The sequence below is a fragment of the Echiichthys vipera genome, assembly GCF_963691815.1.
Source record: "Echiichthys vipera genome assembly, chromosome: 15".
NCBI lineage: Eukaryota > Metazoa > Chordata > Actinopteri > Perciformes > Trachinidae > Echiichthys > Echiichthys vipera.
This window is the reverse complement of record NC_139840.1, coordinates 6,136,460-6,153,329: the sequence shown is the minus strand read 5'-3', so window position 1 is coordinate 6,153,329 and position 16,870 is coordinate 6,136,460. Positions and strand designations below refer to the sequence as shown.

Sequence of the window (16,870 nt, the reverse complement as noted above, 5' to 3'; positions counted from 1 at the left end):
TATTTATCTATCTATCTATCTATCTATCTATCTATCTATCTATCTATCTATCTATCTATCTATCTATCTATCTATCTATCTATCTATCTATCTATCTATCTATCTATCTATCTATCTATCTATCTATCTATCTATCTATCTATCTATCTATCTATCTATCTATCTATCTATCTATCTGTCTATAAATAAATGGTTACAGTGAGGTGCTAACGCTAACAGGTTGAGGGGTTAAATTCCTTGTACATCTCAGCCCGATCCATAGCTCCAGTCTTTTAAGCTAGAACCCCTACCTGACGCATGACAAAGGAAACTGCTGAGGGAGGAATAAAGAGGCATTTAGCCCGGGGGTTCGCCTCTTCTTCAAAGAACAATACTCATAGTTTGCTGGCTGGCTACTCACCGAGAAAAGGATTTTCCAACTGAAATATAAATGCATTTACAAAAGAGAGAAAATCCCAGAGGCCCTCTGAGCCCAGTACTCATGTCAATACTAAATTAGCATTGAATAATGGCCTCCATTTCCTCTTTCACTTCATAGGCAGCAGGACAGCAGTCCCCTAGAGAGATGTGATGTAGCGGTGCAAGACTCCCCAGACAGGAGAGGACTCTCCAGCCCATCATCTATCCTGCCAGTGGGAGACTGAATTAAAGCATTACTGATGTGGTGATGGTGGTGGGGTTGGTTGTAGTTTGGAGGACTCGTGCAAACTGATGGGCAGATAATCTTCCTACCAAAATAATGTGTGTGGCTGCTCAGGGAAGAGACTTTGGCTGCATTTTTCAATACAACCTTCCAGACAGATATACTTCTTTATCATTCCTGCAACCAACTAACTTCTAACTAAATGATTAGGATCACTTTATATAGGAATTGAGTATTGAAATAATGACTTTGTTGCATGGATTTTATAGTTTTCTGGGATAGCTGTAGGATAGTGTGATTGCATGCAGCTTTAACTCAACAGATTCAACTTTCAAGATACGATTGTATGTAACATGGACATGAGTGTACACTGTACCTCTTACACTTTGTCTCACTGCTGACTCATTAATACACAGTCACCTACACAACGCATGTTGTACACAGAACCTCATTTTATATTCTGGTCAAGATAAGCAAGCATCCAAATATTTTCATAAGGAATTATAGAGAGATATGTTTGTAGTGACCTGAAAGGCATCAACATTTTTCCATTTAATGCTTCAGTTATAGCAAGTTCGGCTTTCAATATGTAAATCAATTTAAACATAAATAATCCTTAAAGCAAGCATTTACAGAATAAGTGACCTTGCCTTGTTATACAGAAAAATAGTTTCACTTAACATTCAGAAGCAGAGAACTTTAGTGAAATAGCCAAGTGAAAAGTGGAGCACTGCAGCAGCACCTCAACAGTGAGTGTAAGGATTTAAGTACAAAGTTGAGGTACTTTGTTCAGTACATTTAATGATAAGTTGCACTTCCAATACATTTTGGAGGCTTTCCCCTGCATTCATTATATGACTGATTTGATTCAAATTCTTAATACAAAATAGAATTATTGTAGATTAAGATACCCAACATTATATAAAGTAAAGTAAAGTTGAGTAAAAATAGCCCCACCTTTACCAGCTGCAGCATTAAAGTGACTGATGATTCTGGGCCATTGTACATTTAACTTTAGTATCTTGATTATATTTTGATGCCAATAAAAATACTTTTGGTTATGTAAAATGTTTTCCACACAAGGCTTTTACTTGAATCTAGGTGTTTCTACTATACAATGTGTTTTTTCTTCTTTTACTCAAGCAAAAGAATGGACTACTTTTGCTCCATGTGTTTTCCTCCTGTATAAAACCTCCAAAATCCAATCCTACTCACTTGTTTTGTCACTGTTGAGTCAGGCAGCTGACAACAATGAGCAACTATAATCTCAAGTTTTCTATCCCCTGTTGTTGAGCCTCTGCAGCTTATACTCATCCCCCATTCTCAACACGGTGTCAGGACATCACAAGGAGTCCTGGTGGCTGTGAGAGGCTCCCAGCAGCACCTGCGTCTGAACTGGAAACTTGATCATCAACAGGTACAAGAATAGCTTGACGGGACCGTTCAAGGCCACTCCCCTGACCTGCTGTGAACTGCTATTGAACTTCTGTCCCTGCTGAGGACAAAACCCTGCTCACTGTCAGTGTGGGGGCTCTGGTTTTCTTGACTCGCTGCCCAAAAGCTCTTGACATTTCCATAACTTCTTGCTTTCCTTAAGAGGCGCAACATGTTGCACTGTAGCATCAATAAACACATTCATTTAGAGATACAGTATGGTTATGGTAAACAAACAAGGCCACCACTGGGGCGGCAGTAGCTCAGTCCATAGGTGACTTGGCTGAGAACCGGAGGGTCGCTGATTTGAGTCCCTGTGTGGACCATGAATGGAGCGTCGACTGGTGGCTGGAGAGGTGCCAGTTCATCTCCTGGGCACTGCCGAGGTGCTGTTGAGCAAGGCACCGAACCGCCAACTGCTTGGGGCGCCGGTCACTGGCAGCCCCCTCGCTCTAACATCTCTCCATTAATTGCATGTATATAAGTCCTGTCAGTGCTTGTGTGTATTTCGGGCCTGTGTGTGTGTGTAACATGATTAATAATAGAGTGAAAATTGAATTTCCCCATTGCGGGACGAATAAAGGAATTCTTCTTCTTTCACTGAGAAGCCCAGCCTCCATGATGTATTTTACATCGCAAGGGATTATATTTAGCAGAAAATAATTTTTTCTGCTTGTGTCACAATGTCGATCTGATTCTTGTGCAACATCTTCTGCTCTCTGCCTTTTCTCTATACCAACAGCCAGATCCTGCCACTCCCTCATGCCCTGCAGTAACCCTTGTGGTCCCGCCGTTCCCCATCACCTGCACACCTGGTCCCATTTTACCATCAGCTTTGCAGCATGTTGTTTTGCTACTTAATGTTCCAGCCTCCAGCTCTCTTTGCTCTTTTACTTTTTGGACTTGTGCCCCTTTGCCTGAATCCCAGCTGGATGTGTTTGCCCTCTCATAGTCCGCCTGACCTCCGCTTGTTTCAGACCCCGAGTGAGACCAAACTTTTAACTTTACCTGGTTATACCGAGCCGGTACAGATTAGGTCAGGCTCAAGTGATTCCAGTAGTTGTTTTCTAGATTATCTTGCAACAAAGACTGAGTTACTTCTCTATCATTATGTGTTTTTGCTTTATTTGCATAACATAACATACAAAAAATTAAATACACACACGCACATACAGTATGTATAAATGTATGTATATGTAAATAATATGAAGTCTAACCTACTCTGAAAAGGGGCATTCTGCATCATGACTCATTACACTTTCGGTACTTTACAGTTGTACTCCGTAAGATTTGAGATACGTAGTTTCTAGCGGCCTCTTTGGTGGTAAGATGTAATCGCAGGTGAACCTCTGGGACTTCATCTCCCAGAGTTCCATTCCTCAGCATCTTCAAAGCCGTCCATCTTCACACGCTCGCGGCTGCTATGCCTCTTGATTATTTGCCCTTCTTCACTTTGATTAGTTTCTTGTTTCTTTTTCTTTAGACTGGAAGTTGAACGGTCTTCTTTCTCTCCCTGTCGATCCTCCATTGTGAGTCAGCAGTAATGAAATGGACCTGCGCCGGTCCGACACAGTGGCAAATACAGGTGCTCTCATTAGTGGGTCAAATGATGAGTCACCATTGTTTTAACTCAGTCTTTGATACTGAAAAGACAATTAACTTCAGATTATAACTTTACATATATGTTTTTAGTAAAACTTCAGAGCACGTGCAACATTTTAATGCAAAACTTTTCCTTTTTGTGGAGCGTTTTTACACTGCATAGTGTTAAACAAAAGAACTGGCACCCACACATCACACAAATGCTCACACATCAATGCATTACCTATAATAAAAAGCCTACAAATATGGTGTAACACTCGCAGGGGCTGATTTCATCCATAAGGCTGGATTCTACAAGGAGGCTAAATTCAGCACATTTAATAGGCAACACCTTCATTTAAAGTGTTTTTTTACAGTGTATAATTGTTCATTTCTACATCTACACCTGTGGAGAAGCACCTCACAGATAAACTATGGGCTAGTTTTCCTTTTTTTCATCAGTCAAGAGGAACAGACACAACGAGAGTCCCAGGACGACCCTGACACGGCGGTAGGACCACCGTTTGGAAACAACACGCCCATGTGCGGCCGGTAGGAGGGGCCATGTGCTGAGGTGATCCAGAAGGTGTTGCCGTAAAAGCGGCCAGTGTGTCGCAAACCAGGTGTTTTTGCGGGGGGAAGGTGATGTCGTAAAGCGGACAGGGGGAGGGAGGGGTGAGGAGGGGTGAGGAAGAGGAGGGGGGGGCAGGAGGAGGAGGAGGGAGGAGGTGACTCGCGAGCGGCTGCGCTTCAGACTCAGCGAGAGGATCATGGCGGATGGCCCCAGGTGTAAGCGCAGAAAACAGGCGAACCCGAAGAGGAGCAGCGGTAAGTCCCAACTCCTCCGTAACCTCCGCCGGGCCGGCAGGGCGGTCCGCCGGCGAGCTTTTCACTCTGTAAACCTCTTCTGGATACTTTTTTGGGAGTGAGTTGGACCACGTTTCGGGAGTTTTGGGTCCATATCCCAGTGTGGTGGTGTACCGTTATACCTGGCTGGCTTCTCTCTCCGCCTAGCGGTGCATGGGGCCGCCTGACAGAGTGAACCGTTATCCGTCAGCTAGAATAACCCGAGGAGCGCTCGGTAGTTGTGTGCATTATGACTTTCCTGCACTTTTCCTCCCTTTGTTTCTGTACTTTTCGGCCACTTTCGCACCCATAGCAACACTTGGCGGCACGCTGCGGGGCTTTCACATAACAACGTGGCCCGTTGAGCGCAGTTTGGAGGCTAGTTTAGTGGATGATTTTTTTTTTTTTTTTTTTAGGGCGAGGTTGTCGCGGGGTTAGTTTCGTGCTAACTCGCTGCTCACTCAGCCCCCGGACGGTGCGGTTCTCCGTCCCGTTCAAGAGACTTCAACTTTATGGGGTTGTTTCGGTGGCCGGACGGGAAACCGTGCTGTTGCGTTCAATGCACGGGTTTTTTTTTTGCGTGAGCTTTGGTGCGGTCCGCTGCTGCTGCTCCGGTGATGGCACAGAGAAGGGATGTTTATCTGATCTCCACTTCACCCCTCCCTGCCACAACTGCAGCACCACATGTTCGCTTAGTTGAGGTAAGAGTGGAGATTTTGTTTTGTTTAAATCATCCTGAAGTAGATCTGACAAATGTATCCCCGTGCTTGCGTTTCCTCATGGCCTGCATCAGTTTATATTGATCGATCCAGCCATTTTTGTTGTTTCGGGGTGAGTTTTTTTTGTTGTTGATCGTCCTGCACATTGCTCCCGTTGCACATGTCGACTGTTGCTTTTTGCACCTGTTAATTCGTGTTTGTGAACCGTGAGCAAAGCTGACCATAAGTGTTGCTTTTGGCTGCATGTTGTGCATTAAAAGGCATTTTTTACAAGTTTCTAACGGGTTTCAGCTCATTATGTGGATTTATAGCACGTGTTTTGTTATATATGAAATTATATTTATCTGATCTTACTTTCTGGCATTTCTGCTGTGACGCGTTTAATCCTCCATCGTCACCCACACCGAGTTTACCTCTATGATATCATTATAAAAAGGATCTCCGTGGGTTTGAGCACCCTTTCTCACCACAAGAGTATTTTTGAGTCCACTTGTGATGAAGTAAAGGATATAAAAATAGAGTGTAGGTGTAGGCTGTAATAACTTTAAATTTAGACAGCCCCTTAGAGCCAGAGCCCCTCATTGGACGATGCCTCACCTGTACTCCCCCCCTCTCACGTCGCATCAGCCAATAAAAAAAGTAAACCCATATATTTATATATTTTTAGACACCGTTATGAGGCGTTATGTGTGTGAGCCGAGGGGCTGGAAAGCACCTTTTTTTTTCTCCCGCTGACGACACGACGGTGACTGTGTGCGTCCGTACAGGAGCCATCATCCTCATCATCATCACCATCATCATCATGTTTACCTGAACGCGGATAACGGGGCTGACAAACGGCCTAGAAATAAACAGAAATAACACCTGCGGCTCTCGACCGTTAACGGAACAGGATCTGCTCGCCGTTTCCTAAAGGCTCTGTGTCTCGTCAGGAGCCAGGAAAACCGCTCCAAATGTCAACTTGCGCAGGTAGAGATGCTTTTTTTTTGGTTGTTGTAGTTTTGCCCGTGCCATGCCAGCTTCGCACGGATGCTCGCCTCCCTTCATTCTCGCGGGATTTATGTCATTGGCACGCATTTGTGACCCACTTGTGCATGTTCGCTCTGCCCTTTATGTCTGATTTTGTGTGCGGATCGGGCGCCTTATTCGGTCGAGTGCGCCCTGTGCAGCTCCGTGTGAGTCTGCACGGAAAAAAAGAGCGGCGCATGAGGCGGTTATTCCTCTATTATTCCCCGCCGTGCGCGTTAACAGTGCTAATAGGGCTCCTCGTCCAACCTCTCATCTCCATCTATTGTGTTGCGGTGATTCGTTATACATTTTGCAGAGCGGCGTGCGGAAGGGAATGGCGGTCAGTACCATTACTGCAGTGAAGGCGGGGTTGCTGCTTTTTTTTTTTTTCTGGACCGGAGACAGCCAGGTACGCAAGGTGATGCAACACCTATAAAGGTGTATTTTAACCGATTTCCCCGGGATACCCTTGCAGTATGCGGCTCAAGTAATGGATGGGAATATTCCCGAGCGTCCCGTTCCGTTTGATTCCCAAACACACAGCGTTAAATGAGATTATGATGTGAAAGGAGCGCGTCCGCGTACGTGTAACGGGGCGCACAACCAAGATGGCAAAAGGTGGTGTAATTCAGTGCGCACAGCTTTTTCATCTGCGTCAAGTGAAGCTCATCCTCAGCCTCTCCTGTCCGTGTCACTGCCCACCTGCCTCAGTTCAGACGGGTCTTTTCCCTTAGTTCATCCCCATGGCACAGACTGCTCCTGATCAGCCCCGTCACTCCTTTGAATCTCAAAAGAGCTGATGTGCCAAACGTTAGCCTGCTAATATGCCATGACCTCCAGTCAGTCGGCACCATGATGGGGCAAACAGCAGCTGGCACGATCAGCTATACTGCCACAACAGCCACTGACTTAGTGTTTTATGAATCTGGGTCATTAGAAAGTGAGTAGAGGGGCTGTGGATGGGCCTTTTCTGATCATTGTTATTCATCAGGTGACTGAAGATCTACTTTTCACTTTTCACTGGCTTTGAAGGCTTTTAGTGGTCATGGGCATCTTACATTTATCTTGTTTACCAATGAATCTAATATTTTCTCAATAAATGTATTTATTACTTTGGACATTAAATGTTATATAAGAACGAAAGACGTTATAAGTTCCCAGTCCAGCAATTCTAAGCCACATACTGTAGATTCAGTTGACATTTTCTTTTTAAAGTTAAGCAGCAAATCGTCACATTTTCCAAATCTGGAACCAGAGAGTGATTCGCTTTTTTTTATTTTAACGGTGTATAATTATCAAGATAGCTAATTGATTTCCTACATTAATTGACTAATCAATTCAATTTCTCCTTAACATCTCACATGTTCTAGGGACCCATCTCCTTTCCTCACCTGAGAGTTTTGCTGTCTTAAAATAAGATAAGACCTTTTTGTAACTGTACCGCTGTGCAAGACAACAATACAACACAATTGTAATGGCACCCCCTGGTAATAACAACAATATAACATTTTAAAAGGAAAAAAATAAGTAAAAACTAAATAAAAGTAAAATATGAGCAGTGATCAACAATAGCAGCATAAAAGTGTAGTAATAGACAAAAATGGCATATGGACACATTCTTTATCATTATGGATTACGCTGTGAGAATATTATAAAGCAAACATTACACAGACTTGTACAGTTATCCCCATATCACAGCACATTATCCACTGTAATCTATATAAGGGAGAGTGACAGCTGTAGTGTACACTGTTAATAACAGTTTAGCATCTTAAGTGATATGTGTAAAGGACATACTCTGGGTCCAGAATACAGTGTCAAAGTTAGCATTACATTTGATTTTGTGGTTTTAGTGACACATCACATAACTGTGTTTAAGCAAACCAGAACCGTTAATAAAACCGTTAGCAGATCGTTATCAGATGGATTAGATAACCAGCCATCCTTGCAGGTCAGAGGCAGAAAATAAATCTACCTCCAGTTCATGTAATCTGAGACCAGCATTGGCTGTGCTCTTTGCTGTGGTATGAAGGCTGACAACTTCCAACTTCCAAAATCCATCTTTTAATGCCCTTTAAACCTTGTGTTTTGGAGTCATTTCCTGTAGTTATGATGTCATTCAGGGCGGCAGTAGCTCAGTCCATAAGTGACTCGGCCGGGAACCAGAGGGTCACTGGTTTGAGTCCCTGTGTGGACCATGAATGGAGCGCAGACTTGTGGCTGGAGAGGCCACCAGTCCAGAGCCAGTTTATCTCCTGGGCACTGCCGAGATGCTGTCGAGCAAGGCACTGAACCCCCAACTGCTCGGTGCGCTGATCCATTGGCAGCCCCCTCGCTCTGACTCCATTAATTGCATGTATATCGGTCCTGCATGTGTGTATTTCGGGCCTGCGTGAATGTTTCCCTTGCGGGATAAGTAAAAGTAATTCTTCTTCTTTCTTCATTCACGATGAGCCACGCTGCAGTTGAGAGTAGACTGATATTCAGCTGTCTGTGCTGTTTTTGTGTGCCACCCAAGTTCCAATAGCATCGTTCGCCCCAATATAGTAAACATCTACCCCTAACCTGCCTGGTGTTAATGCTAGCTGACAGTCAGTAGGCCTTGCTCTACTTTTCTTTACAGAGAGGATTTCCCACCAGACAGCAACTGTAAACATGCTGCTATAAAAGCCAGTAATGAGTGTCATCCAGCAATAGGCCGACAGAGACCCTCAACAGCCTTCACTATTCTCTTACTGTACTTGTTTATGCCTAAATTATACACGTACCTCACCTACGACTGTACATTAGAGCATGCACAGTATATAAAACAGTTATTTCTTTTGTTTTAAAATACTTATATATGGACATCTTTGTAAAAGCAGAGGAGAAAAATTGTGAAGTTGTTCTGTGTATTTTAGCTTAATGTTTTCAGTTTGACCGCATGTCGGTCGCCTGCAGTTCCTCCCTAAATGGCAGGTGTTGGCCCTCCATGCACAACGCCTGTTGCTGCTGCCACTTTGGTCACGGCTTCGTCATCCAACGCCTTTCCTCTTGCTGCAAAGTGCTCCATGTTTGTGTGTGTGTATGACTGCGCTCTCAGCTGGGCTGTAATCTAACACAGCAATTTAGGGACTACAGGAATGCAGCCTGGTGTTAACATACCTTGACAGGATAAACACAGCGGCCTACTCCCAGGCTTGGGCCGCTCATACGTACGAGCCTGCCAGGGCCAGGGCCGTCTGTCCGCCTGTCCTGTGGAGTTTTTTTTCGGAGGAATAAGGAAAGGGTTAGGTGTTACAGGTGCTCTGTGGCTTTTTCTTGAAAACAAATTATGTTTACCATCAGTCTCACTAAATTGTGCGTTGAAATATGTCGAATGCATTTCCTTCCTCATGAAATATTCGCAAAGCTGATTCATAAAGTATTTTAAACACAGTTTTATTTCCATCCATATTTACTATCTAGCTTCTTCTCTTTCTTTGCTGGTGCTTTGCTGCATATCTTGTTGCATGTTACCACCACCTGTAGATCAGTGGAACAGTGTGAAACCAATGTCAGGAATGTGTATCATGTCGCCCGCGTGTGTGCATAGATCCACTCATAGAAAAAGCTCCATAGCACAAAAACGGGTATTAGAGGCCAAACACTCTACAGGGAACCTTTACGTTTCCCTGTTTTGCCACCAGTTACGGGTTTGAGGGAAGCTGTGCTCAAAATGTTTGAAGTATATGGAGCATTTTCACTGGCAGTGACATTGGTACAGACAAGTGAAGTGTTTATAAGAGCTTTCAATGACTCCGCTCACGGACTGCTCTTTTATTGAACTCATATCAGGTCAGGGAAACAAACATTTGTTGATATGAAAGTGGCTTGAATGACTGTTTTAAAGGAATCCTCTTGTGTCTTTGATCGGCTTGCTGTTATTTGATGTGTTAAGATGAGCAGCATTTTCTCCGTGTCTGGTATTTATGCAGCTCCTCCTCTGTTGATGCTAAAGCTGTAATGCTCTATTAATGCCTTACATGTTGTACAAGCAAGCTTTGCATCAAGAGAGTATAAAAAGTGGCCCTTCAACTGAGCTTATAGATCCTTACACATTGTGGCTTAACAATCAAGGATATAAAGGGTTGAATATGAATGCCGCAGCTTATTTTATAGCCCTTTTAGGTCTTTTGTCTTTGTTTGAATGAACCGTTTTCTTAAGGTCACCCTAACATGCTCCAGTTGCAGCTACAGCTGCCAGAGCAGAGGAGTCATGTGAGTGTCCTGCCTCTGAGGTTTATTCAGCAGTGTAGCAGGCCTCACCATAGACTGGGTCCACCTTGGTGATAACAAGTCATCAGTGTTACGATCCAACATGCTATCATGTTAGGCCAATTACAAAAATCTATTTTTATGCAAAAGACCAATCTTTTTTTAGTTTTTTATACTTATGTTCTATATTTTTTAGTGGGAAGTGAATATTTATGTACACTGTGAACCTTTGTTGTTTATTAAAAAGATGGCAGTGTCCAGGTGCTATTAGTGGTCAACAGTAGCTGTTAATTGATCCATGACCATCGGTCAAACATATTACTTTCTCCTTGGGGCTGTGTGTGTGTGTGTGTGTGTGTGTGTGTCTGTGCGTGCACGTGTTTGTGTGCGTGTGTGCGTGTGTGTGTGTGTGTGTGTGTTGTTTCCATTGCACAAATGGGCCTAGGGAATGACAAAGCACTACAGGATGTCTTTAGCAAGTCAGCATTAACCCCTCCCATTGCCTTTTATGGTCCAGAGGGGGGAGGTGCGTCAGGGCTACTGATGCTGCTGCTGTGACTAATTGACTAGTGTGTGTGTGTGTGTGTGTGTGTGAGTGTGTGTGTGAGTGAGAGAGAGAGTGTGTGTGTTGTTGTGTCAAGGTGGGAAACTGCTACTTTCCTCCAGGCTTTGCATAACAACAGAGGCCTGTTTGTTTGGATTTACATGCATTAACATGGTGCTTGTTGGGGAAAATCAGCAGTTCCCACTGATGCTGTTGCGTTTCAATTAGATGACGTCGGCCGATAAAGGCACCTTGGTAGATCAGGCATGGAAAGTTGAGGCAGATAACTCAATATTGCCTAATAAAGGTATGCACATCATCTTTAAACAGGTTTAAACAATAAACAACGCTGTGGCTGATACACTGTCTGACAGGTTAAATGAAATAAATTAGCCATGTACTTTACAGCCACCTTCAGCATTATTCAGCTAAGCACACATAACTATGGGTAACAAAAGTGAAAATTGAACATGGAAGTCATACTTAAACAACTGTGGCCTTAATGAGTTGATATTAGGGGTGTGATTTATTGACATTGAAAATTTATATCTCTAAATTTTGGGGGGATTTAGCCCATAATGATAATTGACAATATGTTGCATCCTTAAAAAGTGTGTTTGTAAAAGCATCCAAGGCCTATTGTACTAGCTCGCTCTTGTTAATAATACATTAGATGTTATTTGATAATATTGACAAAAAAAACTTCAAGAAAAAAGGGTTTTAATTATTAACTTGAAACTGAGTCATTCAAGTAAGTACAATAGAAAAACATTGAAATCACCAGTTCAAGTATTGAGATCAAGCAGTGCAAGTATACATAAACCAATTTAAAGTGGCTTATAGGACTTACTTGATGAAATATCGCAGGCGCCCCCTAATAATGCTGCCAAAGTTTGCAGAGTGTGTTTTCTCGTCGGTACCTTAGCTGGCCGGTTGTGGTCGACCGCTGCCTGACGAATATTCTTCATATTCTTTGCGGAAGTTACTTCGCAGATGGTGAAAAGTTCGTTGTCGAGCTGTCTTTTGAGCAACATCAGTGTTTGCGAAGCCAAACCACCTCCATGCAAGTGAGTCTGATCCACGATTAGCTGTTAAATCTAACAATGTCGATTCCGGATGGTAGAGTTTGGGTTCTTTCTTTAGGCGCTGTTTGTTCACTTATTTTTGACTTCAGCCATACGTGCAGCTATGTTAGCATGGTTTGTTGTTGTTGTGAAGCGTGAACACGGCATGATAACTTTTCCAGGCCAGACCCAAAGAATATCGCCCAAATATTTTGGCTGGAAACAGTTCATCTGGCAACTCCAGCAGTAGTCGTCCTACCAGGCTTGATCATGCCGTGGAGGCGTGTTTTGATTGTTTTTTGCAAAAAAAGGGACATACTCCATATTGTGATTTCACACGTCGTTAAAACAACAATTAAGATGATATGGTAGACACTATACCGCACACCCCTTGTTTATATGATCTATTTAAAAAAATGGGATATATTAACAAGGGTTTTCACATCACTATACATCAGCTATGTGTTTAGGAAAGTTGCTGAGATAAGCTTTGCCAAATAAAAGAGTCACAATAACTTCAGTACCTAAACTATATGTTCAGAAAATAGCCTAAATCAAAAGATATTGGCCAGCACGGACGGGGCTGTCATACAGGTGTGATTTGGCCCTGCTACTCATGAACACTCATGAGAACTATTTTTAGTTGAGGTGGAAGGGAAATGATGCACTGCGAAACTGAGAGCCACCAATTGAGTCGTTCAGGCTGCACTGCACCGATGAGTCGAAATGAATGTGAAACGTGGCTTGTGAAAGTCCAAACTATTAGTCGTCTGTATCAGCAGTGTTGACAACACAGGTTCTTCGAAGACCCCCCCCTTCACAGAGACACCCTCCCTCCACAGAGAGGTCAGAGGTCAATGGAGCAGCCCTGGAGCTGTGAAAGCTCATGAGCCACATGTGCTGAGAGAAGCATTGTGACAGTGAACAGCATGAAGATGCTCAGCAGAGTCTCAGTGATTGCCATAGATGGTAGATGGGTGAATATAACACAAAAGTGATGTATCACAGTACAAGGAAACGATTACTATTATAAATAGCTTTTGTTTGCATCAGATCATTACAAAATGATGTGTACATTTTAGATAGTAAACAATAGTGAAGCTAACTGTGTCTTTACTGCGGCGACATCACTTTCAAAATATCAGTCCCTACTTTTGTACACGTTCATCATTATTCACCCCAGGCCTCAAGTGCCATTCCACCACATCTAAAACCATTCAGAGCTTGACAAGACCTTAATTGTGTTGTGTTCAGGGCTAGAATTGTAGTGAAAACTTTAAGGCAGGTGGAACTTGAGGAAAAAGCAAGATGGCATTATTATCCAATACTTGCTCTTTGTCTCGTCTTTATAAATGGTTCTTGTTACACATGATCCGAGATCTGGGTGATGTGAGGAAAAAAAAAGCTGCCCATTGTTGCTATAAATCAATAAAACACAGTTAGAAGTTAGAGCTGCTGTGCCTAAAGAATGTAACCGGTGAAATATATGTGCCGTGCTAAGAATGAAGAGCTCAGAAGAGAGGTAGAACAGATTCACTTTTGTATAGTCTGTCATTTTGAATCAAAAGAATATCTTGGTAAAGCCAAATCCTCCTCTGAACTTACAATACTGTTTAAAGTTGATGCCGTGAAGACAGTTTGCTCACTGCCACCTACGCTTAAAACAAAGCCAAATGTGGAACCAGAACTGAAATTTACCTCCAGCGCCACTGGTGCATGAAATTTCAGAAGAGCTGCCAAACTCATATTAGTACTTTCCTTAAAGGTGGCCTTGCCCATTTCCACAAGTAACCTGCTTTGCTGTTGCCTTTCATCTTTCTCATTCAGCCACCTGAATATTCATGTATTCAAGATGCTCCCTGAGCAGCTAACAGCTAAAACTTTAATCTACACTGTGTGGTGCTAACCAGTGTTGAGCTGTGAAAGACAGCCTGTGGTGAAGGGACCCAGTTTATTCTGCTGCTGCTGCTGCTGCTGCTGCTGACCAGGATCCCTCCTCACACCGTGCACGTGTGCGCGTGCGTGTTAAAACATCCAAATTTGAGCGGATACGAGCACTTGCATTAGTTTTTAATGAGTTTATATGTCTGTGTGATCGTGTGGGTGATGTGTGCATGCAGGCAGGCCAGTGTGTGTCAAAAGAAAGAGTTCCATTCAAAGTCCTGTGTGTATGGGAGAGGGGGAGCACTCTTTCACACTCAGCCGGTGGGAAACTCCTCTGCCTCTCCTTTGGTGGTGGTACAATTTGCATATCCTTCCATCCTCCATTCTCATTTTTTCTCCTGCCGCCTGAGAAGCAGAACAGAGGCCGTCGGCTCCTAGGGCTCAGAGGAAATCAGAGGAAACGCAGCCCGGAGCTCCTGCCTGCCTCCAAGCACTAAACTGAGCCACAGCCACGGATGCTGTACAGTAGAGACTTAAGTCGAGCCGTAATCCCGTGCATGTTGATCATTGAAGTGGAGTGCTGTTTGCCTGTGATAGGGTACATGCTTTTATTTGCTTCCATTAAAATTGGGACACATCTCAAAGGTAAACTAAAAAGAGACAGGTGTAGGAAAACTCAAATGAAAACAAATGAGGCGCTGAATGAGTTGAGAGAAAGAGTGAAATACTGAAATGGATAAAAAACAAAACATTACAGCTTTCAGTCAAAGTGAAAAGCCCAACTTAACATGATCTTAGTAAAAGCCATGTGTGTCATTAAGTCACAGAATCAAACAGAGCTTCAACGACCCTATTTACTGTATTATTTATTGTTATATTGTATTTATTGTCATAAACAAGATGAATATCCTAAACATTTTCTGGTTCCATTTTCTCATTTGAGAATACTTTCTGCTTTTTCTCTGGCTTCTCAGATGAGTATACAGAATACTTTTGGACTGTTGGAGATCTGAAGATGTCATTTCAGTCTTGAGGAAATCAAAACTGACATTTTTTCAGACAATTTATAGACTTTTAGATTGATTATGAAAGTAATGGAGAGCTTCCCTTGAATAGAATGCTTTTGAAACAAGTTAAATCTACTATTTGAACGGACAGATTAATTTATATATCTTATACTGGTGATTAACATTGTAGAGGGATGTTAAGTAAATCCACAACCAAATAGACAGAGGAATGATAGCACTTATGAAAACCGAGGTTATCAGACTCAACGCTACTGAAGATTCCTTTACTCTGTGCTTTCTTACCAGGAGAAAAGGTTTTTAATCTAAGCGCTGCGTGCTTTGCAAAGTCCTACAGTATATAGTAATGGAAAATGTTTCTTTAGGCATGTACCATGGCATATCCCTTTTAGAGCTTAGCATGCTCAAATGCCTCTTCACAGGAACCAGATTATTTTCATTGGAACATTATGTATTAAAATAACTGAAAGAACCACAGCGGGTTATTTATTCTGATTTCACAGTTTATTACTCCAACAAACCAAAGCTATACAAAACCACGATCCTCACCAAAGAATTTGTGAGAGGTTCCAAATTATTTATGATTTGATAAAGCTGAAAAAAAAAACTACAGTAGGAGCAAGGGAGGCAACCTCCCAGCAGCCCCAGTGGTCTCAGTAGATATAAATCATGAGCGGTGGACAGGTGGGTGAGGTGGGTTAGGTGGGGCCTGGGCTTACTAAAGGCCCCCCAGAGACCTCTGTGGTACAGCAGCAGGACAGGTGGGAGTTGAATAGAGAATTAGATAAGAAGCCCAGTAAAGTGATTACCTCTCCTCTTTCACACTGAAGCCCGTCTCAGATTATGGTGTGTTTCAAATGAGAAGAGTCACTCGGAAATAACTCAATTTGATGAAATGAATTTGGAGCACAATATTAAAGTGGACAGAACTGAAAATATGTTACATGTTGCAAGTAAGGAGGCGTAATCACCTCAGTGTTCAAAACTAGTTGGCTAGAAAGCTGTACTTGCATACTTGAAATCACCCACGTCCTCTCTCTGGGCCGTTGTTGCAAGTCCGTTCCATGTTTCTCACTTTTTATCATATTCAATCAGATTAAATCATCACTTTTGGATTGTTGGTTGAATAAAACGAGCATTTTGAAGACGTCAACTTGGGCTCTGGGAAATTAGATGCACCTTTTTTTTTTTACAATTGAATAAAACCATTAGTTGCACGGTCTGGCTCCTGATTCCTCTTGAGCAGTGCTGCTATTGGGATATAAACATCAATCAGTTTTAGGGATTCAAATTTGAAGCTATTGTTTTGATCGATAGTGGGCTACCTTAACAATCAATTATTTATTAATCATTAATCATTTATGAAATACGTTGGACATCTTCCATCGGAAAACTGTGCTAACCACTGATATGACTTATTTACGATTCAAATTAAAGTAGTCTAACGTTACATTAGCAGGAAAAAGATCGATTAACGAGTAAACACCAAGTTACTTGAATGATAAACTTAATAACATAAAATAACGTCTTCATTTAATACCGGAGCTTCCGTCTGCAGACGTTAGCACTGTAGCTAACGTTATCACTGTAGCTAACGTTATCACTGTAGCTAACGTTATCACTGTAGCTAACGTTAGCCCAGCTGCTCAGATGGATGGCGGATGGATGAATGGTGTCGCTCACTGTCAGTGAGTGGTGTCAGTCACTTTTGTGTTGATTCAGTTGGAAGCGTGTGTAATTCATGTCCTGACTGACACTCCAGTCAGACACTCAGCTCTTAACCTGCGTTAACTCAGCAGCGGCGTCTGTTTAAAATGCTAGTTCAGCATTAGCACGAGCTTCAGATAGCTAAACCGCACCACCACCATACACCAACAAGTTGAGGA

At 42.7% G+C, this 16,870-nt stretch overlaps 1 protein-coding gene across 1 annotated transcript in view; it reads left to right on the top strand.

Moving 5' to 3' along the window:
* The first annotated feature begins 4,381 nt into the window (after positions 1–4,381).
* The window catches only part of zeb1a (zinc finger E-box binding homeobox 1a), a 63,975-nt gene continuing 51,486 nt past the window's right edge, over positions 4,382–16,870 (top strand). Inside the window, exon 1 of the mRNA XM_083928761.1 lies at positions 4,382–4,486. Coding sequence (XP_083784887.1) covers positions 4,429–4,486 — 58 coding nt within the window. The 5' untranslated portion in view covers positions 4,382–4,428. The remainder of the gene's footprint in view (positions 4,487–16,870) is intronic.